The 21,130-nt window shown below is 37.3% G+C and overlaps 1 protein-coding gene across 1 annotated transcript in view; it reads right to left on the reverse strand.

Annotated features, from left to right (window-relative positions):
• Nucleotides 1–21,130, reverse strand: part of THSD7A (thrombospondin type 1 domain containing 7A) — a 475,175-nt gene that overhangs the window by 23,478 nt on the left and 430,567 nt on the right. Inside the window, exons 18-23 of the mRNA XM_527669.7 lie at nt 18,868–19,012; nt 17,420–17,535; nt 13,533–13,650; nt 13,137–13,282; nt 12,525–12,699; nt 8,024–8,197 (exon numbers count right to left, since the gene is read on the reverse strand). Of these exons, the coding sequence (XP_527669.5) occupies nt 8,024–8,197; nt 12,525–12,699; nt 13,137–13,282; nt 13,533–13,650; nt 17,420–17,535; nt 18,868–19,012 (874 nt within the window). The remainder of the gene's footprint in view (nt 1–8,023; nt 8,198–12,524; nt 12,700–13,136; nt 13,283–13,532; nt 13,651–17,419; nt 17,536–18,867; nt 19,013–21,130) is intronic.

The raw sequence follows: 21,130 nt of genomic DNA on the forward strand, positions 1-21,130 counted from the left end.
GCAGAAGAAACAATATCAGAGATTGAAGATCAACTTAATGAAATAAAGTGAGAAGACAAGATTAGAGAGAAAAGAATAAAAAGGAACAAACAAAGCCTCCAAGAAATATGGGACTATGTGAAAAGACTAAATCTACCTTTGATTGATGTACCTGAAAGTGATGGGGAGAATGGAACCAAGTTGGAAAACACTCTTCAGGATATTATCCAGGAGAACTTCCCCAACCTAGCAAGACAAGCCAACATTCAAATTCAGAGACCACCACAAAGATACTCCTTGAGAAGAGCAACCCCAAGACACATAATCATCCGATTCACAAAGATTGAAATGAAGGAAAAAAATGTTAAGGGCAGCCAGATAGAAAGGTCAGGTTACCCACAAAGGGAAGCCCATCAGACTAATAGTGGATCCCTCTGCAGAAATCCTACAAGCCAGAAGAGATTGGGATCCAATATTCAACATTCTTAAAGAATTTTCAATCCATAATTTCACATCCAGCCAAACTAAGATTCATAAGCAAAGGAGAAATAAAATTCTTTACAGACAAGCAAATGCTGAGAGATTTTGTCACCAGCAGGCCTGCAAGAGCTCCTAAAGGGCACACTCAATATTGAAAGAAAAAACTGGTACCAGCCACTGCAAACATGTAGATCGGTCAGAGTGGTGGGAGAAACTATAGGGAAAGGAGCAGGCCTTCCGAAAGGTGCGAAGGCTCTGCCTGGCTTTGCGGGAGAATAGCCAAAGGCAGCTGTTCTGTGACCCTGAGGCAGAGGGCAAGGAGTAGGTACAAGGGAGTGTAGGGGAATTTATCTTAAACAGGCTTGTTTACTTGTGTTGACCAAGAACCGATCTTTGATCACCCACACACATGCTGTTCCTTGAAAGGGGAACAATAAATGTTAGTTACCCACAGATTGTGTTTGCTCCAGGCTTTTGGAATCACGCCTACACTGAATAAAAGCATGCAGCTCCAGCTTCTCAGGGCTGCACTTTGGCAGCTAGAGCCTGGCAGACCCCTAGCTGCTCTTACACTGCATACCTGTGTCTGAGTACTCATTTCATTCATCGGTCGGCCAGGGTCTGTGGGACAGACCCAGCACAAACACATACCAAATTGTAAAGACTATCGACACTATGAAGAAACTGCATCAACTAATGGTCAAAATAACCAGCTAGGATCACAATGACAGGATCAAATTCACATATAACAATATTAACCTTAAATGTAAATGGGCTAAATGCCCCAATTAAAAGACACAGACTGGCAAATTGAATAACAAGTCAAGACCCATTGGTGGGCTATATTCAGGTGACCCATCTCACATGCAAAGACACACATAGGCTTAAAATAAAGGGATGGAGGAATATTTACCAAGCAAATGGAAAGCAAAACAAAAGCGGGGGTTACAATCCTAGTCTCTGATAAAACAGACTTTAAACCAACAAAGATCAAAAGAGACAAAGAAGGGCATTACATATGGTAAAGGGATCACTGTAACAAGAAGAGCTAACTATCCCAAATATAGATGCACCCAATGCAGGAGCACCCAGATTCATAAAGCAAGCCCTTAGAGACCTACAAAGAGAGTTAGACTCCCACACAATAATAGTGGGAGACTTTAACACCCCATTGTCAATATTAGGCAAATCAATGAGACAGATAATTAATAAGGATATTCAGGACTTGAACTAAGCTGTGGACCAAGGAGACCTAATAGACTTCTACAAAACTCTCCACCCCAAATCAACAGAATATGCATTCTTTTTTTTTTTCTTTTTTGAGACAGAATCTTGCTCTGTCACCCAGGCTGTAGTGCAGTGGCACTCTCTCAGCTCACTGCAACCTCCACCTCCCAGGTTAAAGTGATTCTCCTGCCTCAGCGTCCCCAGTAGCTGGGACTACAGGCACCCACCACCATGTCCAACTGATTATTGTATTTTTAGTAGAGATGGGGTTTCACCATATTGGCCAGGCTGTTCTCAAACTACTGACCTTGTAATCCGCCCACCTCGGCCTCCCAAAGTGCTGGGATTACAGGCATGAGCCACCGTGCCCGGCCCAGAATATACACTCTTCTCAGCACCACATTGCATTTTTTCTAAAATTGACCACATAGTTGGAGGTAAAACACTCCTTAGCAAATGCAAAAGAACAGAAATCATAACAAACAGTCTCTCAGACACAGTACAATCAAATTAGAACTCAGGATTAAGAAACCCACTCAAAACCGCTCAACTACATGGAAACTGAACAACCTGCTCCTGAATGACTACTGGGTAAATAACAAAACTAAAGCAGAAATAAGTAAGTAAGTTATTTGAAACCAATGAGTTCAAAGACACAACATACCAGAATCTCTGGCACACAGCTAAGACTGTGTTTAGAGGGAAATTTATAGCACTAAATGCTCACAGGAGAAAGCAGGAAAGATCTAAAATCAACACCTTAACATCACAATTAAAAGAACTAGAGAAGCAAGAGTAAATTCAAAAGCTAGCAGAACTCAAGAAATAACTAAGAGCAGAGCTGAAGGTGATAGAGACATGAAACACCCTTAAAAAATCAATCAAGGAGCTGGTTTTTTGAAACGATCAACAATTTAGATATATGGCTAGCCAGACTAAGAAAGAAGAAAAGAGAGAAGAATCAAATAGATTCAATAAAAAATGATAAAGGGGATATCATCACTGATCCCACAGAAATACAAACCACTATCAGAGCATACTAGAAACACCTCTACACAAATAAGCTAGAAAATTTAGAAGAGAGAAATTCCTGGAAACATACTCCCTCCCATGACTAAACCAGGAGGAAGCTGAATCCCTGAAGAGACCAATAACAAATTCTAAAATTGAGGCAGTAATTAGTAGCCTACCAACCACAAAAAGCCCAGGAACAGACAGATCCACAGCCAAATTCTACCAGAGGTACAAAGAGGAGCTGGTACCATTCTTTCTGAAACTACTCCACACAATATAAAAAGAGGGACTCCTCCCTAACTCATTTTATGAGGCCACCATCATCCCGATACCAAAACCTGGCAGAGACACAATAAAGAAAAACAAATTTCAGGCCAATATCCCTGATGAACATTGATGTGAAAATCCACAATCACATACTGGCACATCGAATCCAGCAGCACATCAAAAAGCTTATCCACCATGATCAAGTCGGCTTCATCCCTGGGATGCAAGGCGGGTTCAACATATGTGAATCAATAAACGTAATCCATCACATAAATAGAACCAATGACAAAAACCACATGATTATCTCAATAGATGCAGAAGAGGCCTTTGACAAAATTCAACACCCCTTCATGCTAAAAACTCTCAATAAACTAGGTATTGATGGAACATATCTCAAAATAATAAGAGCTATTTATGTCAAACCCACAGCCACAGGGCTACAGTAACCAAAACAGCATGGTACTGGTACCAAAACAGATGTATAAACCAATGGAACACAACCGAGGCCTCAGAAATAATAACACACATCTACAACCATCTGATCTTTGACAAGCCTAAGAAAAGCAATGGGAAAAGGATTCCCTATTTAATAAATGGTGTCGGGAAAACTGGCTAGGCATATGCAGAAAACTGAAACCAGACCCCTTCCTTACACCTTATACAGAAATTCACTCAAGATGGATTAAAGACGTAAACCCAAGACCTAAAACCGTAAAAACCATAGAAGAAAACCTAGGCAATACTATTCAGGACATAGGCATGGGCAAAGACTTCATGACTAAAACACCAAAAGCAATGGCCACAAAAGCCAAAATTGACAAACGGGATCTAATTAAAGAGCTTCTGCACAGCAAAAGAAACTATCATCAGAGTGAACAGGCAACCTGCTGATTGGGAGAAAAATTTTGCAATCTATCCATCTGACAAGAGGCTGATATCCAGAATCTACAAAGAACTTAAACAAATTTACAAGAAAACAACAACCCCATGAAAAAGTGGGCGAAGAATATGAACAGACACTTCTGAAAAGAAGACATTATGCAGCCAACAAACATGAAAAAAAGCTCATCAACACTGGTCATTAGAGAAATGCAAATCAAAACCACAATGAGATACCATCTCACACCAATTAGAATAGTGATCATTTAAAAGTCAGGAAACAATGGATGCTAGAGAGGATGTGGAGAAACAGGAATGCTTTTACACTGTTGGTGGGACTGTAAATTAGTTCAACCATTGTGGAACACAGCATGGTGATTCCAATGGTGATTCATTGGACCCAGCAATCCCATTACTGGGTATATACACAAAGGATTATAAATCATTCTATTATAAAGACACATACACACTTATATTTATTGCAGCACTGTTCACAATAGCAAAGACTTGGAACCAACCCAAATGCTCATCAAGGATAGACTGGATGAAGAAAATGTGGCACGTATACACCATGGAATAGTATGCAGCCATAAAAAAGGATGAGTTCATGTCCTTTGCAGGGACATGGATGAACCTGGAAACTATCATTCTCAGCAAACTAACACAGAAACAGAAAACCAAACACTGCATGTTCTCATTCATAATTGGGAGTTGAACAATGAGAATACATGGACACAGGGAGGGGAACATCACACACTGGGGCCTGTCGAGGGGTAGGGGCTAGGGGAGGGATAGCATTAGGAGAAATACCTAAAGTAGATGAAGTAGATGATGGATTGATGGGTGCAGCGAATCACCAAGGCATGTGTATACCTGTGTAACAAACCTGCACATTCTGCACATGTACCCCAGAACTTAAAGTATAATTAAAAAAAGAAACTAAATGTAATTCAAATTAAAAAAAGAATATGTTCTTATAAAAAAAAGATTTCACATAAGTAGGAGTCGAGGTATTGCTCCTCACAAGAGGGCATTAGCTACGGGGGTCTGCCAGCAGACCCTGACCCCAGCGATGGATGAATAAAACGTACACTGACACACAGATATTATCTTTTGCCAGTCCTGCTGAGTGTCTGACCATCTACACACCAGAGAGGTTTGTCACTGCAGCCAGCCCTGATCAGTGAGGGAGACTCACATTTATTAGTTAACAAAAGCTTGAATCAATGCCATTAGAGGGTAATTGACATTGTGGACTTGAAGAGTAAAAAGCATGTATCAAAGGCTCATCTTGAGACCACGTGGGTAAACAAGCTAACTAGATAACTTCCTCACATCCCGTTGTTTACTACTCTAATCTATTTAACTAAAGGTAATGGGACTAGGCCGCCTTCCACCAGGTCTATTACCAAAGTCATGTGAAAACCCTCAGGCCTTCCAAAAGGGTTTTGTGGCTATCATAACGTATTTTTCCCACCAGCCTGATCAAATCTCAACAAGGAGTTGTCTGTTTCTTTAAATTTTGGGAAAACTCATAATTAAAGCCATTTAAATTTTAGTTTGTGTGCATATGTGAGTATGTATTTCATAGATTTGAAAATAGTTATATAATCTATGGTGTAGGTTTTTCATTACTCTTGATAAAATATAACCTTCTAAATTATCTTGACATTTTTACTTTTGTTAGAAAAAACTATTCACCAAATTATATTCTATTTTTCTAAACTTTATTTTATTTATGGTAATGATGACTTTGCTTTTTTTTCTTCTTCACTGCATTTGCCATGAGCTGGTCTATTTTGTCAGTTTGCTCTAAAAACAATCTATTGGTTTTGTTGATTATTTATTTTCTATCTCACTGAATTTATACTCATCCATGTTGGTTGCATTCCATTTCCTTTTTACTTTTCTTAAAAATTTATTCAGTTGAGACACATGAAAAAATGCTCATTATCACTGGCCATCAGAGAAATGCAAATCAAAACCACAATGAGATACCATCTCACACCAGTTAGAATGGCAATCATTAAAAAGTCAGGACACAACAGGTGCTGGAGAGGATGTGGAGAAATAGGAACACTTTTACACTGTTGGTGGGACTGTAAACTAGTTCAACTATCGTGGAAGACAGTGTGGCGATTCCTCAAGGATCTGGAACTAGAAATACCATTTGACCCAGCCATCCCATTACTGGGCATATACCCAAAGGATTCTAAATCATGTTGTTATAAAGACACATGCACACATACGTTTATTGTGGCACTATTCACAATAGCAAAGACTTGGAACCAACCCAAATGTCCATCAATGATAGACTGGATTAAGAAAATGTGGCACATATACACCATGGAATACTATGCAGCCATAAAAAATGATGAGTTCATGTCCTTTGTAGGGACATGGATGAAGCTGGAAACCATCATTCTGAGCAAACTATCACAAGGACAAAAAACCAAACACCGCATGTTCTCACTCATAGGTGGGAATTGAACAATGAAAACACTTGGACACAGGAAGGGGAACATCACATACTGCGGCCTGTTGTGGGGTTGGGGGAGGGGGGAGGGATAGCATTAGGAGATATACCTAATGTAAATGACGAGTTAATGGGTGCAGCACACCAACATGGCACATGTATACATATGTAACAAACCTGCATGTTGTGCACATGTACCTTAGAACTTAAAGTATAATTAAAAAAATTAAAAAAGAATTTATTCAGTTGAATGCTTAGTTCATTTTTAACTTTTCTCCCTTCTGTAGAAGCGTTTAAAGCTTCAAGATCTCCTCTAGGTACTTCTTTGCTGCATCCCATATAACATTTGCTGGGTAATGCTTTAGAAGTATGATTTTACTCTCTAAGGTGTGCGTGTGGAGATCTCTTTTGTCATTGTTCTACTGATTCCTAATTTTATTTCCTTGTCATTTTGGAGTGAATACTTTTCTTTCTTGCCTTGGGAATTATTTTATTTATTGTAACTTTTGACCTTTCTTTACTCTTTACTTATCCTGTGCTGGCATATGGAGTGTTTTACCTAGTTGATAAATTTAGGAAGATCAAATTGACAGAGCAGGTAATTCTATCTAATTCTTGGGCTAAGTCATGTAGCCCATTTGGTTTTTACTGCAAGTACTCTTTTCCAACACTTTAAGCTTTTGTCTCCTACTTTTCAGTAAGAAAGGTGATATTTTGTCTCCTACTTGCTGCTATGTCATATTACTTATTTCAGAACATAAGCAGTATTAAGGCTTGTTTGTTGAGCCCCACACCCTCTACCAAATAGCAATTCTTTTGTTTTCGAGTCTTTGGGTGTTTTTCCCCAAACTACGACATTTAATGCTGTGATTCTTGAAGATGTATTGCTTACATTGAGTGAATGATTCTATGTGTGTATACGTTCACACAGACATATAAACATAGATGTTTATATATATCCTAAGTAAACTTTAGATTAAAATCAATTTTTACCAATAATTTGATTTATCCATTTGAAAAAATATAGTAAAATCTCACACTTTGCTGTGGATTTGTAATTTTTATTTAATTCTGTCATTTGATTTAAATAAATTGAAGATTGTTAGACTCCTACCTGATCATAATTGTTATAAGCGTACAAATAATGTGCTCCTAATTATCTCAGCCTTCTTGAGCTCATAAAACTGGGAAACATTTTTGCAAAACTCACATCTTATTTATGAAGGGTGGCAGGATGTTCCATCTTTCCAATCTTTAGAATTCAGAATCTTCCCCTTACTTTAGTCCTCAGCCTCAAGTGACATCTGAGTAAATTTTTAAATTATTTATTTATTTATTTTTGAGATGGAATTTCACTCTTGTTGCCCAGGCTGGAGTGCAGTGGTGCAATCTCAGCTCACTGCAGCCTCTGGCCTCCCGGGATCAAGTGATTCTCCTGCCTCAGCCTCCTGAGTAGCTTGGATTACAGGAGCCTGACACCATGCATAATTTTTTTTTTGGTAGAGTTTGGGTTTGGCCATGTTGGCCAGGCTGGTCTCACAACTCCTGGCCTCAGGTGATCCGCCCACCTAGGCCTCCCAAAGCATTGGGATTACAGGTGTGAGCCACCGCACATGGCCAACTTTGTTTATTTTTAGCAGACTATTTTTTTTTAATCTTATGCTTTTGCTTAAGATAGAGTATATGAATGGTAGCACTCACCATAACATGATTTTGTTTCTAACATCTGCTCTGGGCACAGATGCTGATTCTCTAGTTCTTGTATAATCACCGGTCTGGATCTGACCTGTATTCCACCAAAGCCTAGATCCTCACCATTCACACAGGTCAGCTGACACAGGCTCCAGGAAGACCAGTCCTTCAAATAACAGTCACCTGTAAAACACAGATTTGTAATTTACACCCATATCCACAGAGAAAATCCAGCCCGATAATCATTTTAATTCCAACCCCAGTGGGCAATGTTTCTGGTATCCCAGTCACACATAATATTTATAAGATTTAAATAAGCATTTAATATTTGTAAATTTGTAATTGTATAACTTTGTATATATATTGTTATTTTCCGTATGGCTATTACTGGTCTATGTGTTGCTTAATGATATCAAAGGTAAATTGTGGCTGACAGGAACTCATCCACCATAATTCATCTCTTCTTAGGATACAACAAATATTTGATCAAAACCTACTATCATTCTTGTCATTATCATAGTAAAGTGGTTTATTACACATGAGTTACACTCAAAGAAAGCCTAAATATAAACAGAATTAGTCTTCTAGGTATTCACAATTTTGAAAAGTTTGAAGTCCAAGGCTGACAGAGCTGGTTTTAAGTTTTCATTCCTATTTCTTCCCAGAAGAGTGGAGGTGAGAGAGACAACTGAGCAGTTGCAGTACTGGAAATAATGCTCACTATTTCCTCTGATCTACATCCTCAATCAACTTCTCTTTAAAATATTTATTTATTGAAGGATAACAAACATGTAAAATGATCACATATCATAGAGGCACAGATGATAGCTGAATTTCGATAATCTGATTATATAACCATGTGATCAACACCCAAATCAAGGAACAAAACATTCCCAGGATCTCAAAACCCTCCCTTGTGTGATATATGAAATCATACCATATGTACTTTTTTGTGTCTGGCTTCTTTCTCTCATTTATGTTTGTGAAATCCATCATACATTTATGAAGTTCTAATTTCTTCATTTGTACAACTTTCCATTGTGTGAATATATCATAATTTAGATATCCATTCTACTACTGATGGGCATGTGGGGAGTTGTAAATTTTTCCCATCATGTTATTGTAAACATTTCAGTACAAGTCTTTTGATGAACTTATATATGCATTTCTGTTGGGTATGTACCTAGGAGTGCAATTGCTGGGCCATAGTGCATCCATGCTTCCAAAATCTTTAGCCATTTTAAGAACAGAAAAGATTTTATGAAATACACCCTTTCCATTAACCCATCCATTCTTCAGAGTGACTGCTTAGTGATACTCTTCAGAGTACACAGTCAATTATGATAGACACAAATTCACAAGGGTTTCTTATCACTTATTTATTCTAGCCAGGTCATATGAATAATTCATATTGCCTTGTATTATGCTGAAGGTGACTGGTATTTGCAGAAAGTTGCCTGGAGATCTGATTAATGGAAAAACTTCTTGTGTCATGCCTAAGAAGTCCTGGTAAGACATGAATTATTGACTAACATATATATACGTAATAGCAAAATGGAGTGATTTTTGTAGGCCTTTATTAAAGAATGTAATTGGTACTCCTGAAGTACAGAAAGTTCTAGTAAATTTTGGAAATGCAAAGGAAAAAGAAACTAGAAAGAATTTCTAAATAGTCTGAGAAAGTTTTAGAAACACTTTTATTTCCTAGGAAATGTCACTTTGGAGTTACTCAGTTTTTAATTATGTAGGAAAACTGCTAAAGTTAAAAAAATTCATGTCAATATGAATGTAATAAAATTTCACCTCAGTGATTGAAAATTACATGGAAAGAAAACTTACCTTTTCACCAGTAGGCTTTATCTTTGTGGCAATTCACATTTAGCATCATTTATTTTGCAACAAAACGTAATAAATCTTTTAATGATAGTCTGTGAGTTATGTAATTTTCGCCCCTAAGTAATACATGTCAGGCTTCAAAGATTTAATAACAGCAAATGAGAGTGAGATACTCCCTTGTTCTAAACACACTTTTCTATTTTGACCATGTAAACCATTGTAATAACAATAAAATTACCCTATGCCTGCCAAAGATATGACAATTAAACACATGAGATGTATTTCCTAATTTAGTATTCTACTCTTTAAAGCTTATTAGTTCACATATTGCCAGCTTTCAAAACCCATCATTAGAGAAAACTAGCAAGAGAGGAACTGAAATGAATAGACTGTAATTTAGAAGAGAAGAGCAGCCTCCTAGATTTGCAATTACTTTAATTGAAACAATGTGTTTGCTCTGTGTTATCATGGGATCCTGTAATTTTCCTTCACATCATTTACCACAGGTTATAATCTTATATATTATATATTATTGTCACTATTAGATTAGCAATTGTTCTTTCCATTAGAAAGTAAGCTGTACAAGGACAGGGTCTCTTGGTCTGCACTGTATCTCTGGCCTCAAGTTCAGGGCCTGACCTGTAATTACATTTGATAAATAACAGTCAAATGAGTGAGTGTGTGTGCTGCAGAAAGTATAATGAAATCATGTGAGGAGTGTCCATAGTAAGGCATATACCACAGTCTGACAAGGATGCCCGTTCTGCTCAATGGTGTGAATGTCACAACAATCCTATTACTGGTGATGGAGATTTGGTTTTGGAAAAGTAGGCCTTACAACTTTTAGCCAAGGGTCACTTTTTGTTGCCTCTATGGCCATTCAGTACATCAAGGTCCAAAGGTTCAGTCCTTGGCCCTGCCTGGAGCTGTCACCTGCTGCCACAGCTTTAGGCTGGGTCTGCAGTGAAGCGAAATGATTTTATTGAATTGTGTGTGAGATCTTAAATGATATCAGACTAGTTTCAGCAGCAGGAAATGAAAGGGGAATTGCTGGCTCAGCAAAAGGTTGTTGGCAGCAACACTTTGCCTGGCTTTAGAAAGTCAGATTTTCTTTTCTTTTACTTTATTTTTAAATTTTATTTTATTCTATTTTATTTTTTATTGTGATAAGACCATTTAACATGAGATCTACCCACTTAACACATTTTTAGGTATACAATACAGTATTGTTAACTACAGGCACTATGTCTTACAACGGATCTCTAGAACTTATTCACCTTGCATAGCTGAACCTTTACACTCATTGAGAAGGAGCTGCTATTCAGATTTTTGGTTTTTAAAAATAGTTTAGTTCTTGACCTGAAGTAGATGAAAATATCCATGTGTGCAAAGATCAATACAATAGTTGGATATTTTCAGAGTCTAGGGGGCTTGTCCTCAAAATAACCCCTATCAGGGTTATTTTATTTACTGTTCAATTTCATTCAGTTCATCTTAAACTATACCCTACCATTTTTATCATCTCAAATGATTTTTTTTTTTATGAAGGAATAAGTAACTCGATGAGTGAATAAATAGCTAGCCCATGTCAGTTTTTCCAGGTTTTAGGGATTCAATCCCATTTACACATTTTTGTTGATATATGTTATCCACTTTTAAAATTTTCTTAAATCACATCCTTTTATATAGAAAATGTGTTTTATGCCCCATTATTTTTGCCAAATCCTTAATTTTTAATATTTTGAGGTCATATTCAAAAGAAAATATTGTGAAAGAGATGCAATCTTTAAATCATAATTATAAGCAAATTGGGAGAATACAAATTTTCCACTTGGGGATAAAATACAGGTAATTCATTTTCAATCTGTTCATTTCCAGTCCACTAATAAATTGTTGCCCCTATCTATACCTTTTTCAAGGATGGGTTTTCTGGCATATTTTGACATTAAATTTCCTCTACAATTCTCTGCATCAAGCCCAAATTCATAAATATTAGCTTATCACTGTCTGCCATTTTTTCCATACTATTTGATAAACAAAATTTTCTTTCTACTTTTACTGCATGCACTCATTGTGTCTAACATTGAATCTGAATAATATCTTTCAATAGTTTCCTCCATACTGCTATTTTGTCTTCCAGTTGTAGATAATCTGTTATTTTCTTACTGAAGACTTTACTAATTATTTTTCTATATTTTATGTTTTAACTACATTTATCTAGGTATGAGTTTGTTGTTCATTCTACCCTGGACCCAGGGTAAGCTGTTATTATGAGGACTTAATCTGTTTTTAGCCATTATGTATTTAAACATTGGCCTCTCTTTCTCTCTTCTGGAAATCCCGAATAGGTTATGTTTTGTCCTTATTTTCTCATCTTTTATTTCATACCTTTTCTGTGGAGCATGGGCTTAAGGCCTTAAATACCATCTCCTGCAGATGTTAAAACTCCAGAGGGTGTTGAGAGGCCACATGGGAGACCTGGACTTCACCCCTACCTGGCAGTAATGAGACAGCGTCCCGTTCCCCACAGGCATAGTGTTGAGCTGTTGGCATAGATATTACTGAATAAGAAGACTGCTGACATCCCGTAACTTATACTTTATATGCAACCCCTTCATGGCCCTTGTCCTAGGAAAAAATAATCAGAATATGAATTCTCCTTTGCCGTTGTTACCTGGGCAAGGCTGGGTGCAGGATTCCTCCAGAACCATATTTTTATTACCATCTATAATGAGTTCCATGTCAGCACAGAATTCCTCATCCACCACTTTGCTGAAATCATCAGCTGACCCATCACTTACTACACAAGAAATGTTCCTTGTTCTGGTCCCTTCTCCACATTGGGCCTCCTGGAATGGAGGAAGAAATAACTAATTAGAAAAAGAGAAATACTTCATTAGAGAGCTCATCACTTAGTTATCTCTGCACCACTGACTGTGATTTATGAACATTTAGAGAAGGATTTGAAACCCTAGGGAAGAAGCCCTATAGGGCATTAGCAATAAAGCACACATTGAACAATTTGTTTCCTAGCTAAAGACAGGAAAATAAATTTTCATTAAAATGAATCAGTCTCCAAATGATTTAAAAAATATAGGGCATGGAGTTTTTGTTATCAAAACTAATTAAATGTTTATAAAATGGCAAGTACATATAAATTTTAAGAAGCTTGTCATCTGTGAGCTCTGAAACATATTTCTAACACATTATTTTTATCTGTTTTTCTGCAGATGAAGTCTTTGCAGATAGAGTACACACTTCCTGACAACTTCTTGAGATTTGATACCTGCACTTGGCATGGAGACCACTGGCCATATTGCCACCGATAACAAGGCTTCACTGGGCAGGGTTTGGACTGGTCCATCAGGGAAGGGCATGGTCTTCCATCACCTTGAAAGGGCTGGGTCACTGTTCGTCTTCGGATCATTTTTCCTTTAAGAGATACAAAGTGATGCGACTTTAATATATGTTATGGTTTTGCAAGCATATATCTCATTGGGAGAAGGCATCACAGTGATATCTCCTGAGGCAATCCAGGAACAAGTAAGGCTTAGATGTTTTGGAAAGAAAGACAACCAATCCAACCTTTCTGAAGATTATTTGATATGGGTTAAAGCAAGAGGGATATTTTATTTCATATTCCTTGACCATTAGCCTAATATAAGTTACGGTACAAACAAACCTGTGAGGCCACATGTTTGAGAACATTCTGACCAAGGAGACCAGTCAGAAAGCTGACAGTTCACAGGGCATTCCACCATGCAGGACGTGTTCATCTGCCAGTTCTTCTCCAAGCCAAGCTGGAAGAACAGAGGTAGATCAGGATGTATATTGTAAATTGGGGGAGGGAGCCAGAGAATGAGGTGACGAGAGAAGAGAGGGAGGGAGAAAAAGCAAGCCACATAACAGAATAAAATGTTACCTGGAGGACAAACATCCAAACTATTGAAAGTATAAAGTGGTTTGACCTAGGAGAGTGGAAGTTAGGGGCACAGGATGAAAGAAGGGGCCCATTGAATCTATACTTATGTATTGTTTGAGTGTTTTCAATAAGCAATGTAAAAAAGTAGATTTAACCTCCAAATTGGTTGAATTTCCCTAAATGAGGAACAAATAAATATAAGCATAAATACTTTCCATTAGGTAAAAACTAGTATCATCAATATTTTGATCTACAACTGTATCTTAGGGATATTATTTATTTTTACATATCTTAAACTGAAAAGCAAAAGGAAAAGATTCTAAACATAAATTCATACTCAAAACTAATGATATCATGTATTGAAATAATATATCAGCTATCTTTTAAATAAAGAAATATGGGTCGCCAAATTTTTTTTGATTGTGAATATTTTATGTGCATTTTTTAAAACAAAGATTTTCACTTCTAAAACTTAACTGTGGTATAATTCAGTTATGTTGGTGTCAAACCTTCTCATCAGATAATAATGTTGTGCCATTTTATTGGCATTTGGTTCCATTACTTAAATATTCTGCTTTAAAAATATAAGATGAGGTTTCAAATCCTTCTACTGTATATTCCAACATTTAAAATCTCTGTGGTACAAAGTAGCATTGAAATAGGAAAGTGTCAGCCGGGTGTGGTGGCTCATGCCTGTAATCCCAGCACTTTGGGAGACCGAGGTGGGCGGATCACCTGAGACAATGATGGCCAACATTGCGAAACCTCACCTCTACTAAAAAAAATATAAAAATTAGCTGGGATTAGTGGTGCATGACTGTAGTCCCAGCTACTTGGGAGGCTGAGGCAGGAGAATTGCTTGAACCCAGGACGTGGAGGTTGCAGTGAGCTGAGATGGCACCACTGCACTCCAGGCTGGGCAATAGAGCAAGACTCTGTCTCCAAAATAAAAAAAAAAAAAAAAAAAAGGAAAAGAAAGAAAAAGAAATTGGAAAATGTAAGAGCTTGTTAGGAGAATATAAGTTTTTAAAACTAGTAATTCTTGGAATTTCCAAGACCTTTTTTATTTCTGCATGAAAGAGAAGTTTATATTTTCTAATTTATACAGCAGATAATGGCAAAAATTTATTTTGAAACATTACGTTGTCTTTCAAGTATAGCTCTTAGCTCTAAGTTATCCACTGAGAGAGGATCAGATCAAAGCTTTGTGTAATACATCTCTCTGCAGGCACTCCCATTATATTCTACACCAGTAATACTTGACAGAGCTGAGTATTTGGTATGAAAACTTTTACCATATCACTCAATCGAAGCCTCATAAAGCCTCTTAAAAGTCATGGGAGGTTGGAGATAGGAATCTTGAGGTGATATGATAAAAATAAGTGTTACATTTAAGGTAAATAGTTTCATGGGGAGAGTTTGAATCACAGGATTCAATTATTACTGACTTACATATCCACCACTTACACATTTTAGTCCTGTACTACTTTTTTCCTTACATTGATCATATCTCTTTTTTAATTCGCTCATTTACCTAAATGTGTGTGTAAATAAATTAAAAAGAAATCTATTCAAAAATCTAAGAAATAGGAAAGAAAAAACCAATTACTAGGTATCCAATGAGTAAATGTCTGAAAAACACTGAAGATAAAAATACTACATAAATGCTAGTTAGGTTTAACTCTAATTTTCCTCTTTGTTGGATAACAATGCCATCTTTCTTTGTGGCTGTTAGGGAAGCAGCCAGTGTTACCTACTGATGTGGCACTGAATGCAGGGTTGCACAGTCGAATTTTAAGTCCTTGAAGACAGTGTTTGCTAGAATGTTAAAACTAGGAGTCCCTAATTGCCATGCAACATTCAAATATTGTAATATTTGCATGTAAGCTTAAAGTCATCTAGGCTCCCATATAATTAAAATTAGTTATTTCCCAGGTTTTTACTCATATTCGATGTAAGAAATCAAGAATTCGGTTTCCAGCTTTGTCCTTTAATCATATGAAATGGTTTAAAATTGGTCATGTATGCTTAGGTTTCAGCTTTCGCAAAGCTCTCATTTATTTTATATTTCATTCCAACCAAGGAGTACATTTATGTTTGCAGAAAAAAGGACATACTAATCAACCAGAAGTAGATCACAGCAAGGTCTCCAGCCAGTATATGACCATTATCTTCATTAATACTGATGTTCTTTTTTTTTGAGATGGAGTTTTGCTCTTGTTGCCCAGGCTGGAGTGCAATGGTGTGATCTTGACTCATGGCACCCTCTGCCTCCTGGGTTCAAGCGATTCTCCTGCCTTAGCCTCCTGAGTAGCTGGGATTACAGGCATGTGCCACCACACCCGGCTAATTTTGTATTTTTAGTAGAGATGGGGTCTCTCCATGTTGGTCAGGCTGGTCCTGAACTCCCGACCTCAGGTGATCCACCCGACTGAGCCTCCCAAAGTGCTGGGATTAGAGGCTTGAGCCACCCTAACCGGCTCAATACTGACATTATTCTTATAATGGTTATATTGCTTCAATGTTATTGGTTATGAAACTAAAATGATTCAAGTGTGAAATTTCCAATTATTCAAGTTTAAATAATGAATACATTAGGTAACGTCACAAGGTTATTGCAGGAGGCATTTATTAACTAAATAAATTTGTGTTTTCAACACATGTGGGTGCTCTGCTCTCATGAACAGAGATGTAAGAAAGTTAAGTTAGGTCCACATGATAAACATATCAAATGAATTAAAATATTTCTGTTTAGAGTTTTCCCCTAGGTATAGGAACAATTTACTGTGGGCTATAATAACCCCAGGATGTGTAGACAGAAGACACATGGTGACTGTGTATACTGAACTCTAATGAGGTTACAAACCACTTCTAGTCTATTCCAGATCTATTGAGGCTCCTACTTATCTTGGTTGGTATTTGACCCAGTGGACCTCAGATGCATTGAGAGTCAACATTTGTCATGTTTTTGGTATGGAAATTAGATAAAATTATTACAACATAAAGTGTAGCTTCATAAAAACTAAGAAAGGACAAATATGTTTCTTCACATTTCAGAAGCTCACATCTAGGTGTGATATTACTTTAATCAATTAGATAATACCAGTTACAATTCTCTGTACCTAGAAGATAGTAATGGCTGACTTCATTCCTCTGTGTGAATTTGAGGCTTTCTCTTAATCAGACCTGAGTACTTAGATGGTCACAGCTGGGTATTAGATCCTAATATCAAAATCTGCTATGAAACCACATGTGATCAATGTTTAGCAACAAAGAGAATAAATGATGGACCTTGGCAGGTGTCCCAGGCACTACACAAAATTCACATCAAATTACAAAGATGATAAGTAGTCTGATTAAAATTTATTGCTTTTATTCACCTTACGTATTGTTCCCCAAGCATTTCTTTCAGAATAGGCTAATTAGCATACCTTTGGGCTCCAAGCAGAAGAAAATACAGGAAATTATATGTAGGAATCAGTAGTGTTGGACATTGTGTCTTTTCAAGAACACACTTAGCTTGTGAATATTGCAGAAAAACATCTGCTGGCAATGAGCTGCATGGAGCACGGGTCACTTGGCTCAGCATGAACTGAAATTATTAGGGAAGAATTTACTCGCGAAGATATAACACAGCATCCACCTACCGCTTCACAATATTTCAGGTCAACTGACTTGCCATCACTTCGAACACAATCCAACATCCTTGTTTTTATTCCATTTCCACAAACTGCCTTCTCACTCAGCTGACATGTACTCCAGTCTGAAAAAAAGGGAAGCCCATCAGAACAGAAGGCTAAGTATGAAACAGATTTCAAATGAAACTCTGATGACCTGAATCCCATATTTAATTCACAACTGCTTCCTAAGCCCCATAATCAATCATCCCCCATGCAGAGCATATGGGTCCCAGCTTTGAACATATCAGGAGTCAAATGGAATTGCTGGGGTTGCACATAGCTACAGGGATTATTCTTAAAGGCAGATGTGTACTCGAAAATCTTGATAGCTAGCCATTTGGTGACACTGTAAAAATGGCTTTGGCCTACAGATCAATGTCACTTAAAAACTTTCTTTCCCAATAAAAATATAATTTAAAATCTTAGCATTACTTTTAGCCAAATAATCATAATTATGACAGATGGTACTTTAACTGTGTAGTTATATTCAAATAAAACATACATTTTATTTCCTATCCATATTTAGAATGCAAGAAAATGCATACGTTTATTAAAGTGATAAAAATCACTTTGGCCATATTTATTAATTCTCTTATGTCTTTCGCAAGAAGACATAAAAGACACCTCTTTCCCTGGGTAACATAGCACATCCCAGATAACTTTGATTTTTTTTTTGTATCATCAAAGGAAACTGAAGAGAAAAACCAAAAGAAACAAAGCCAATATGACTGTTATGTGTCATTGTACAGTTTCTTGAGTTTGTTTCAGAGTGAAAATTACTTCGGAAAAATTCCAAAGTAAGCTTTCGTGTTGTCCCAATTCATATAAACCAATAAAAGATTTTCTTTCCTAGAGTGTGCACCTTGTTGGTATTAAATGAGTTTTAGGGGAAAAATGCAACTTATAATAAATCTGTTTTTCTGAAAATACTCATCAATTTTTACCTGCACCTTTTAGAGCATTGATTTATAATCTTTGGCAAGTTTAAGATTGCTGACTAATCATGTTTATAAACTGCCCACGCCTCATGAATTGTTGCCCCAGTATGTTTTAGCAATTAAGCATCTTCTGAAAAAGAAAGACATTTTTGAATAAATCTGATACCTGTGCCAAAAATATTTTAGATTCACCTTCCCAAAGTGAGAGGTTGTCTTATGTAGGAACACTTAGCATATTCACAACCTACTTTAAGGGCTAGTGTCTGTGTGACATTTTTATTTCCTCTATCTTAGTGTTTACTAAAAAAAAAACCCAGATAAGTATTTCTGTCATTTAATATGTAATTATTTCTGGGAAAGTAAGCAGCATATCCAAAAGGCACACAGATAGAGATGAACTATACTGACAGGAATGCTTCAGAGCTGACAGACACAGGATTTGGACTTAACTCTGTGATCAGATGATGATCCATGTACCTGTTACATTATAATCATAGTGGTAGCAGTTTTTGTTCAGGTTACAGGGTTCTTTCTCAACAGCATTAGGGCAAGATCTTCCTTCATCAGCTGGTTGTCTGATGGGATCAGCTGACCTTTGCCGGAAACTGCTTTGATTGCAAGGCTTAAAAAGAACAGTACAAATTCTCAGAAAGGTGAATACTCAGCTACACAACTGGTATATTAGAGACAGCACTGGAGCAGGAGTTAGAACATTTGGGCCACTGGCTAACTCAGAAAAGTCAGTCAACCTCATTATGCCTCAGTTGTTCAATGTATAAAATAAAGGTGTTGAATAAGATTTTGATGTACCATCTAGCTATAAGATGCCATGTGTCAAATGTTAATACACACATCACCTCACACCTATACACAGCCACACATATGGTGGTCATATTAATTATTATGCTATTATATATATAAAGTCATATGTGTAGTATTATATATATAATTATATGTTTGTGGATTACATATAGTCTTTTGGGCCTTAAAAGACATTTTAAGAACAACTTTAAATGACTAGGTGTTAGCGACTTTCCTTTTCCTGATGCACACATATACATGCATATAAACAATTCTAATTCTAAATTCTAATTTTAATTCTTAATTTAGAATTGAGATAAAAAAATAAAGTTCTAAGACCTACAACTGACCAAATGGACCCCCTCTTGGCCATAGGGACCACAGAGAAACCTTGAAAACTGAGTTCTCGGCCTTTAGGCTTTCTTCCCTAAGGGTTATACAGAAACAAGTCCTTTGGAAAAACTCACTCTGCACCTGATCAACCAATTGTCTTGAAACTGCCTATGCAAAAATTATAACAGTAAGAAAATTATGGCAGTAAAAGAGATCTGATCTAACCCACCTTCATCTCGCTTTTCTCTTAGTTATTCCTGGGTTTTCGGGCTGAGCTAACTTCAAGAAACATTTACTTTATAGTTTAAATAACAGGCTTTTCCCCAAACTCAAGTGCCTTTGTAAAGCTAATGAAAGGCCATCAGGCTGGGAGAGGAGAGGAACCTGAATTCTGCTAAGGTGTAGACATAAATGATTGCTAGCTACTCCTGCAGATGACACCACTATAGTAGATTGGCCTTTTGAGATATCTTTTCCATTTTTTTGCATGTCTAACACCCAGGGCTCTACCTGGACCTGCCAACCCAGTTCCTGTGCGCCCCTCAGAAGAATTCAGCCTGCAGGAGGACAGCTTTGACCCCTGTGATTTCATCTCTGCTGCAACCAATCAGCAGCAAGCACCCATTCCCTGGCAGTCCCACCCCTTCCCCTAAACTGCCTTTGAAAAACCCCTACCTAGGAGCCTTAGACAATATTGATTTGAGTACTAACTCCATCTTCCATGTGGCATGGCTGGCCTTATGTCTATTCAACTCTTTCTTTACTGCAATACCCGGGTCTTTATTTGTGCAGCAGGCAGGAAGAACCCCATGGGTGGTTACAGCCTGACACTGCCTCTCCCTTTTATGGTTGCAACAAAACAACCAACCAGCATTTCTTCCTATTAAGAAACCACTGACCAAGGAGTAGTTCTGGGTAGTCCATGGAGGATGTACAGTAAGGGTTTCTGTGACCTCTGTTTCACCTTTTGACATTAGAGCACTGAAAATCCCACCCTTGGATCATGCTAATGCCACCATTTTTGGTACGTGGGACACGAGGGGGCATAAAGCTCAACTGCACATGCATACTCTTTGTTTTTTATAAATATTCATGACTCCTCATATAGCTTATTAAATATGTATATTTGGCCACCCTGCTCAACACAAATTACTGTTCCCTTTCCATTCCCTAGAAGTGTCTATTTCTGGCTTCTGGCTGGCAGCTATGATTCCCAGCCTGTCAGGATGGCCACCCTGCAGGCTGCAACCCTTTATGAGATGTAAAGCTCTCCTCTCTAAATTTATGAACCTTGTCATTCTTCAGTTGACAACATCTAAAAAGACTGGCTTGCCATTCATCTACTGGTACAGTCTTCTGAAAACAGTTGGTTTCTAAGAACAGTAAGAAACCAGGAACAAGCCTCCATGGACTTTTTAAGGCCTAAAATAATTGCTTCCTCCTCCCCTGCTTCCGTTGCACTTTGGTCACACTGGAATAACACTATCTGTTTTGACATAATGTGTATTATATAAAGGTCTTGTTCGTTTCTGCAATGCACTAGGAGAGGACTTATGTTTTAGATAGCTGTATATTCTCCCTACCTAACACCGTTACTGATAGACAG

This window comes from Pan troglodytes, chromosome 6 (assembly GCF_028858775.2).
Source record: "Pan troglodytes isolate AG18354 chromosome 6, NHGRI_mPanTro3-v2.0_pri, whole genome shotgun sequence".
Classification (NCBI taxonomy): Eukaryota; Metazoa; Chordata; class Mammalia; order Primates; family Hominidae; genus Pan; species Pan troglodytes.